At 39.3% G+C, this 9,769-nt stretch overlaps 1 protein-coding gene across 9 annotated transcripts in view; it reads right to left on the reverse strand.

Moving 5' to 3' along the window:
• Positions 1-9,769, reverse strand: part of PTK2 (protein tyrosine kinase 2) — a 212,688-nt gene that overhangs the window by 15,676 nt on the left and 187,243 nt on the right. For 5 of the 9 annotated variants that reach the window (XM_009328415.1, XM_009328414.1, XM_009328413.1 and 2 more), the window contains one exon: positions 8,428-8,559. In XM_009328415.1, coding sequence (XP_009326690.1) covers positions 8,428-8,559 — 132 coding nt within the window. Of the gene's footprint in view, positions 1-7,255; positions 7,289-8,427; positions 8,560-9,769 lie in introns of all 9 variants that reach the window. The other 4 variants (XM_009328412.1, XM_009328411.1, XM_009328408.1 and 1 more) reach the window with 1 other exon arrangement.

The raw sequence follows: 9,769 nt of genomic DNA on the forward strand, positions 1-9,769 counted from the left end.
AAAGACAAAGGAAGAGCTGATGTGAAACAAAGGTTAACACTAATCTAAAGATATAAGTTCAGCAAAACGAGAGTGCTTTTCTAGTCCGCTAATTCTGGCACAGAACAACAAAGAAAGAGGATTTATTTGACTCTTCAGTTCACTATCCTATGAGACTCAAGAGTTCATTCTCTTCAGAAAATGGATAAAGTGCATATCTGCATCAGTGTAAATGCAACTTATTTCATATGTCTGTATGGATATATACATAAAATGGACACACATAGAATGAGGATGAAAATTTTTTGTTCAGAGAAATGCAGGCATGTGAATATTGACCGTAACTAAACTGAGCCCATGAACAGGTAGATGTTCTTCAGGATCAGTTTTGGGGGACAAATATACCCATTTCTTGTTTAAAGCTACTCCAGATCCCTTTCCTTCTTTCTTTCTTTCTTGCACTAAAGAATAATTCCAACTTGCAGATCCTGCTAAATGACCCTAAAAAGCCAGCAGGGCAAACAGAACTTGCAAAGATACACTAATATTGATCTTTTATCATTAAAAATACTACAATTCTGCTGGCAGTCTGTCAGAAAGGCTAATACTTTGGATTTTCATTCAGTCTTCCGCACACTGAGGCACAGCCAGAGACAGTCGCTGCCTGAAAGAGCTTGCAGATTAAAAATAGACAAATCATACTAGACAGGGAAATATTTAACCCCAACTTAAACATGAAGAACTGAAGCAGACACAAGCAAGTAATTTCCCAATGTTTCTCCAGGAATTTGTGACAAATTTTATGATGAAACCTACCATTGATGAATCTCCAGTTTATTTCCTCTATTATGATGAAGGAATTTTTTTCTGATTAAAGTCTCATGTGATATGGGTATGTTAGATACATCATTAGATATCTAAAGTCGTGATTCTCATTATATTTTTAAGCTAAAGCAAACAGCTATTCTTGTTTATCTATACATATGACTATCTACATTTCTATTACACTGATGTTCACAATTTGCCTTTGCTTCATGTTCGTTTCTAGCCAAGGAAGTGCCCAAAGTCTTTGCAAATAATCAAAGACTACTTTATCACACGGGTCTTCAATGCTCTTTGCACTTTTAACAATTTATTATTCCAGAAATGCACACTAAACAGATGCCAAAGGTAATGAAATATTGAGCATTTTAAAAGATTCAGAAGCACAAAAATACACACTAGTCCACATAACAGATTTTTTTCCTAGTATTGTAAGAAAAAAGTTAAATTAACAGACATAATATCCATCTCCTCCTCTCCTTGTCTTACTAACAAGGTCCTCGCTTTCAGCATCTAAACTCTCCAAACATGCAATTATACAACTTCACATCACAGCAACAATTCAATTACCCAAGTCACCACCAGCATCAAACGTGCAGCACACGAGTGGACTTCAGGACATTACGTATGCAACCAGTATACAACCACCTAGCTACAGTCTAAGAATCGTTTCACAGAAAGGTTGTAAATACACATATTACTAAAATGAGTATTATTAACTTGACAAACACTTGCTTCACACATTGCCAACAAAAATACCGAGGCCTGTTGACCACCCCCATGCAAGCAAAGCCATGGAAGGCAGCGATGTTGCCCAGGAATCTCAGGTTCATCAAGAACCTGATCTGAAAACGAAGATACCAAGTGCCAATGGGTAATGGCAAACCAGAGGGTCCACAAGCAGTTTGTGCAGCTGCACAACCCACCTGCATCTCAGCAACCTGCGGATTTACATCTTAGAAATAAGGCCTGAATATCTTTAGTGGCACATAAACGCAAGCCCTTTCAACTTCTCCGACATTTTCTTTTCCCTCTGCCCCACCAAAACTTGGATAGTTAGGAACACAAGGAACAACAGAGAAATATTCAACACACTTTTGTGCCCAATGACTAAGAAGAGGCCCAAATATATTTGTAGCGACTTGATTGTGTTCTAATAGATTTTAACAACTCCCATTTTAGTAAATGATATTCTGATTTATTCATTTGTATAGCCGTGGAAATTCCAAAAGACAAACAATTTTACAGGAAAGGTGATATCTAAGATCAAATTCCCATTGTATTTTTAAATATTATTTAGGAGCAACTCCTACGCTTCTACAGCGATAAAAGCTTTAATTTTAGCCCCTCACGCTGGCATTACATAGAAATGCATTGCTCAATTTTTAATACCGAGGTCCTTCACATGTGTTTAATGCAACATTCTCTAGGTCAAAAATAAGCCTCACACCAGAACTGACCTGTTCTGTACTTTACATACCATTTTACAGTCCCAAAGCACATCCTTCCATCTTTCCAGTCCCTGCTATGGCCCTATAGCTCCATGGCAGCCCTTCCAAAACCGCAGAGACTCCTCTGAATGTTTCTCCTGTCCTGGTACTGGGCGTACCATTAGATATACAGAGCTTCTTGGCTGGACAGAAATGATCCTTTCCGAGAGGCAGCTAAAGGGGCTGGAAACTGGGTGGTGGGTGCTGAGGTGTGTTCAGTGTGTGTGCGTTTATGGAGAACACTTCTGGCACTTGCTGGAGCACAACTGTATTGAGGGTGTATATACAACAGGGAGATGAGTTGCCCTCAAGATATCCACTTGGTTGTGAAGCCCCCAAGTTGAACGTAGCTAGTAAGAGTGTATGTCTACAAAGGCCCTGCTTAACACTCTCTTAACAGCGTAAGACTGTTTCAGAAAATGAAGCCTTTGGGATATTGGAGATGTAGGATTTCTGCTTTACCTGAAAAAGTTGGCGCTTGTGAGTATGTTTTTCAAGCGTTGAAGCTAAACAGTGACCATGATGACAAATCATCTTCAAATGTGTTTCATACTCATAGTATGGTGGGACTTCTCAAGCATACAAACCGTAGTGCTCTGAGTTTTTTTTTTTGTGTGAAAGTGCCAACTGCACTAAACTAAAATGCAAGTTTAAGCAAAGCCTTTTCTACTTACTATTATATTCACTACAGATACATATTTAAGGGAGGAACTGTATGTTATTAAAATCTTGCAGAAAATCAAAATCCTTCAAAAGTAAATGGATTTTTTCCTAATAAATAGTCTACTATCTGAAATCTTTGGAAATGTCAAGAGGACTTTTCAGACAGGATGCATATGTTGACAAACTGGAACATAACCTACTTTATTTCCAGTATTTCTGGTTACTCGCTAATAAAAGAACATGTAAGTCTTGACATTCTCAGGACATGCCAAATGGTAATGTCTTGGTGGGATTTTCTCAGGCTAAAAATTAAAATCTTATTTTAGCAACAGTTCACATCAATTATATTTGAATTGCAGTTCTCAGTGTCAAAATAGGACAAAACCACAACTATGTGGGAATTTCAGAAAAAAACAAAACCAAACATGATAAGGAAACTATGCGAGTTATTTCTTCTTAACCTATCACAGAAAAGGACTATAAATTTCTTAGCACAACACTGCTCTGTCTGCTGAGGAGTTACTAAAAGGCATGCACATATATATCTTTATTTTATATGATTAAAAACAATGCCACATAACATCAATACAGCCACAAAGAAAGGTTCAAACTGGAAACTAAATACAAATGAGGAAGCAGGTAATTAAACAGGCCCAAAAGAAGAAAAGCATTCTGCAAAACATTCAGAGACAGTCAGCAACAGTGCCAAAAGTTACAGCATAAAAATCACTAACTTCACCATACTGCTGAACTTAAAAGGTCACCTTGAAAAGACACAGAACGACACGGTTTCTTTCCCACCACTTCTGTGAAGCAAACTAACTAGCTACCAGTTCAGTAGGCTCTCTCATGGCATCACCACCACCATTGGTTTCCTATCTGTGGTTACAGGCGATTCTCCTTTTGGGTCAAACTCCATATTAAAATACAGAAAGTATACTCTCTCCTAGAACCAATTTAAAAAAATTAAATATCAGGATAGTTTTTGGCAGTTCCAAACTACCGTCGAAACAAATAACAGCATCCTCAGGGGGCCTTTAAAAGTGATTTTAACTCAATGAATTAATTGATTTGCTTTTAAATTAATTCTACGCACAAGAAGTCAGGGCTGGAAGATTAACGTACACATGCTGTGGCCCTAATGGAGTAATTTGATCCTTATGGGCTGATTTTCTGTGTGCGCAAATACTGTAAAGGAAAGCCAACATGCTGGACGTAAGTGCAAGTATCGCAGCGTGCATGCCAGACTGCAGGGTAATGGGCCAAATCTTTTAGTTACAGTGAGCTGCAAGTGCCAGCAGCAGAGAGGCCATTCGCAATTATGGAGCAGTGCTTTTGGGGATGGAGGGTGTTTGTTCGGATTCTATATGCTACACACTATGTGCAAGTAAAATCTTGATTAATCTTCATCAATGTTATTTTTTGGGGTGGAAATACCCATATGATCAAAAAACCCCAGGAAAAGTGCAGAATGAGAACTTAATTAATTTCTTGTGATTCTGCTTGTCTGCTGAGGTCTAAACATCACAGGATATAAATGATGAATGAAAAAGTCAGCCCTCAGAACTGCAGCACCTAAAAATACCTAACAGTAAGTTTCCTTACACAGAAGGCCAAACAGACATCCACTTGTTGGACGTAACATGTTTGTACTACAGCCATCTCACCCCTCCACCTGCATATGTCCTGGACAGACACTATCTTCTATAGTTAGTTACCTGTATCAAGCTTTAAGTGCAGTAATGCTTTGTCTTTGCTTCAGCTTCCTCAAAAATAATTCAGAGATTTCTGTCCTCCTTCCTGGAGATGCTGATATCCAAAGCAATTTTATCAAGAGCATGAAAGCCTATAAGTTTAATCAGTGTCCATTAAAGCTACCAGACTAGTGTGCAACATCCCCTCTCTATCAGGGGGTGGGAGGGAGCGTCAGTCCTGGAAAAAAAGTCCCCCAACCCCCCTCCCCCCCAGTTCTCTTCTCACTTCCCAATGGATATTTTCAGTACAATTTAAAATTCAACACTTCTTTACTCTTCAGTTTTTACACAACAGATTTATTTTCATTCAGGAGCTTCCCATGAAGAGAGATCTGTTTGCTTTCTCTTTTTTCAGCAGAATTCAGAATTCTGGATTCTGTTAAGGCTGCAGCTTGCAAACAAAATTTCTATCTCCTTTCAAGTATTGACTAGTCACATGTTCTCAAAGGACCAGTTTCAGGCAAACTGCTTACACAGATAACAATCTCTTCAAAGCCTGGCAAATTTCCCTTTCAATGCCATTGCAATTTAATTCTTCATCTGAGGTGTCTCTTCTAGCAAACACAGCATCAGTGCTGTTCATACTTGTATTAACATGCTTTGAGTTGTATTTTTTCCCTGTAGAAGCAGCAATAGCTTTCAAGTCATGAGCAAGTTGGTGTTACCCTGGGGAAACAAAAATTGTACTAACAGAAACCCCACTGAGGATTTTTCTTCTCCTTGCAGTGTCTTACATTAAATGATTTGCAGTTACTCCCCTGTGAGTCCAATTCTCAATAGTAGAAGTGAGATAAACTGTAGGAGCCTGAAGACTGTAAATAAAGCAGCTTTTGAAAGTAGCCAGTTTTAACTGAGAACACTACCCTGTTTAGTTACATAAGTTAAAAATTAAGATCTGGCTCTACTCTCTCTATTGTTCTCTGTGCTCAAAAGGAAAAATATTCTTCTGAAACCTGCCTCTAGCAGGCAAGGGAGAGCCACACTTCAGCAAAACAATTTTATTAGAATCTAAAGGTTAGTGCAGAAAGGAGTCTCAAAGCAAGTGAGAGACATAGCATCAATTTTGAAAAAAATAAGTTGCTTCTCCCCTCTAAATCACCTGGAGTGAAATTAGGGAAGGCCCTTCTCCCAAGAGAAGAAATGTCACTAGTCACTCACTAAAGGACATGGGGCAAGAAGTGTGTGCATGTAATATATGGATTATTTCTACACTGGACCTGTGTTTGGACTCTCGTGTATGAATTGTGGATATCGTTCAGGAGATCTGCAAGGCCTCCAAAAGTGACTCCCCACAGTGACTTTTCTACCATCTTGATTTCTTCAGGGCTAAACCACATTCCTTTTCCAAGAAAGGCCCATCTATAAACTGAAGATTCCTCTGACATACATCCTGCTATGGGTTCAAATACACCCTGTGGCTATCATTAGCTTGTTTAGCTTTTGACACAGTGTATAAATCTGTAACAGGCATTCAAGTATAAACCCCAAAGTCTGTATAGTCAAAATGTTAGTGTGGGAAGAAAAAGAACTGAAGTCTCTTATGGATTCCAGTTCCTCATTTTGGCCATTTAAGTTCATGCTTACTTCCACTCAAACTTTCTCTGTTTTTTGCCTTTTTAACCTTCTGAGGTTTTACATCAACCAAATCCAGCTCTGGCAAAGCTGCAGAGCTGTATAGCTGCTCACAAGTTCTTCAGTGCTAGTTCTCCTTTCAGTAGGATGTTGCAATAAAAACTAACACATAATGAAAACACAGTAATTTCTTTCCAAACATATGCTAAGACTGTATTACAGATCAAAAGAAAAATCAGCAAGTCCCTCCTCAAGCAGCAATCTGGGGGACGGTAAACATTCTAATGGTCCAGAGGCTGAATCAAAACAGAATAAAAAACACTACAAATAATTATCATCTATTCTGCAGAAAAAGCCAGAAAGTTCAGAAAGGTCAGAAAGTTTTCTGCAGAAAGTTCCCACACAATCTACTGCCACCTGAAATCACAAAGCCTCATTCTCAGTAAGCATATTAATTCCTCAAAAAGTTCTTGACCATCTTGAAAGTTTTAACCAACAATGGGATCAATTTGACCCGGGCTTGTGAAAGTCACAAGCAACTGGTGCCACTCAAGACTGGAAAAGCTAATGCCTAAATTAGGGAAGAAATTTTCCCTTCCCCTCCCTCTCTTCAGCTTGTAGTAAATTGGACAAAGCAATCTGGGTACAGTGGTTTCTTTACGGTCATCCAATGGCAAACCGCAAATTTCCAAGTGCACTTATAAGGAAACCAGCCAAAAGCAAGCTTCAACATCCTTTAATCAAAAGTAACATCTTAACTCTGGTGCAACCTGGATCTTGACTAGAACATGTACTGGACATGGGGGCATCTATCAGTAGCTCTCAAGAGCTAGTAGAGATTTATCCTACCTTGGTTGTCTTCGCAGCCATCAGCTGTTCTGAACAGTTCTGAATACCATACATTAACTAAACCCCTGAGAGACTAAGACAATTCAATTGGCAAGGAATAAGGTCTTGGTAACATCGTCTACATACAAGATCTGTTCTCCATTCCCGCCCACTGGCTTCCTGTAGAATAAAGCATAAATTCTCATTTTAAAGGAACTCAATGTCCTGGCTTCAAGATCCCTAAAAGACTGTTTCAAGTTCTGTGAGACAATCACGACCAGCAACTTTGGTGTCTAAAATAAAAATAATTCATCTGTACAACTAAGATTTTCCTGGAGACCAGCTCCAGACAGTGCAGAGAACACTTACAGAAACCATAGACCATTATCATCATCTGCTTTAAACAGAGAATGTATTTATTCAAACTTACCTCCCGTAACAAACCTATGGCATCTGCATTTATACAGGCATGTTTTGTAACTACGTACAACATAGAAGGCTTCCAAACTGAAGCACTCCTTGAAATACGCTTAAGACCAAACATGCGACTGTTTGTCACAACCCATACCACACCACTGTAAATTATCCACCTGCCAAGTGAGGCTCACCAGCATTAGCCTATACAGAGTAATAATGCTACTACCATCTTCTGCTGCATCTGTAGCCATCAGTCTCAAGTAGGAGAATTTTAACACAGAACTTGACTTTTGACAACTGGGAAGCCAGAGTTGAACTAAAAAACATACACCAGTGGCACTGACAAGAAGAGAACATGGAACTGCAGAGAAACAGCAACAGAAGATCCCATTACCAATGCATCTCTTCTTTCTCCTCCTGGTGATGTTCAGAGCTTTTTTCCCCACCTCACAAAGCTGTCTCTTAAATTATTTCTTCCCACTAATGTGTCTCATTATTCCTCCAGTGCAAGACAGCTTACAACTCTTACTACAGTCAGAGTTGTTAGATGGTCGATTGTTATCACTTTTTTTAGGGGTAGAGTACACACAGATCTATCTCCTTAAGAACAAACAGGCAATCTCCAGATTGGCACAGAATTATACCCACAGCTTCCCACATATAAATACTCAACTGGATAAAGTGAGACTGACTAAAAAACCCAGCTGTTCAAGGTATTTATAACACAGGACTCACCCACTAGCTGAACACATAATTTAAAAACTGTTTCCAAACCTACATTTTGGTAGCAACTCTTAAGTTCAGTAAATGCTCTCATTTTCAGCAGTGATCAGTTTTAGCAAGCTGCAATAAAAAAAGAAAGATCAGAATGAATTAAGAAGCACTATGAAACAAAGTATTACCAGGAATCGTTCCTCTTTTTCAAGCCAGCGCTGATCTTCTTCCATCTCTTGTTGTTGTCGTATCAATCTTTCCTCCATGAGATGTGTGGGTAGAACCTGGCCCATTCCTCGTATGTCCAAAGTACCCGAATCCTACAGAACAGGGTAAGTTTATTCAGTCTCACAACTTAAAATTTGTATAAACAGCTGCAAGAACTTACAGATTATAAAAGAACAGATTTTTTAAAGCCCAAATGCACAACAGTCAAGCAGAGTTCCTTCAACTCCTTATAAACTGAAGCAGACCATCAGGAGAAACTGTTTCCAACTACAGACATTTTATCTGCCTTGCTCCTAATCACTGGAACCAAAAAGATTTGAAAAATTCTGGTCTGTTTTTCAGTAACGTTGTCACTTCATATATTGCACTTCATTTAAGTTGGACAACAAAAACAGATTTATCAATTCCTTTTTCTTGGCCTTGAGCAATAATATAACTATCCAGTTGTTAAAAGCCACAAGATACATTTTTTACCCAAAACAAATATGCTTTTCAGTTTTAGCTGACACTTGCAAAGCATGTCACAAAAACATTTTTAATGATTTTTGAATAAGTTTTTATGCATGTCTTAAGCTTACAATACTGAATAGAACATATCCCAATGCTGTCTGGAAATCATTAGCAAGTAGTGTATAAATTAGTATTCTTAAAGAAGCCAAGGGGAGTTTGGTAGCAAACTTCACTGAGATTGTTTTTAGGTAACCAACTTCCAAAGCTTTTGTGAAAACTTTGGCTGTAACTTATTATTACGAACACATGCGAAGCATTCATATCCTTGTCTCTAAATTGGAGAGACATGGATTTGACAGATGGACCACTTGATGGATAAAGAATTGGCCAGATGGTCGCACTCAAAGAGTTGCGGTCAACAAGCTCGATGTCCAAGTGGAGACCAGTGATAAGTGGCGTTCCTCAGGGGTCGGTAGTGGGACTGGCGCTGTTTAACATCTTTGTTGGTGACATGGACAGTGGGATTGAGTGCACCCTCAGCAAGTTTTCTGACAACACCAAGCTGTGTGGTGTGGTCGACACGCTGGAGGGAAGGGACCTTGACAGGTGGGCCTGTGTGAACCTCATGAAGTTCAACAAGGCCAAGCGCAAGGTCCTCCACATGGGTCAGGGCAATCCCAAGCACAAATATAGGCTGGGAGGAGAATGGATTGAGAGCAGCCCTGAGGAGAGGGACTTTGGGGTGTTGGTTGATGAGATGCTCAATGTGACCCAGCAACGTGCGCTCGCAGCCCAGAAAGCCAACCATATCCTGGGCTGCATCAAAAGAAGCGTGACCAGCAGGTCGAGGGA

This window comes from Pygoscelis adeliae, unplaced genomic scaffold, assembly GCF_000699105.1.
Source record: "Pygoscelis adeliae isolate BGI_AS28 unplaced genomic scaffold, ASM69910v1 Scaffold457, whole genome shotgun sequence".
NCBI classification, from domain to species: domain Eukaryota; kingdom Metazoa; phylum Chordata; class Aves; order Sphenisciformes; family Spheniscidae; genus Pygoscelis; species Pygoscelis adeliae.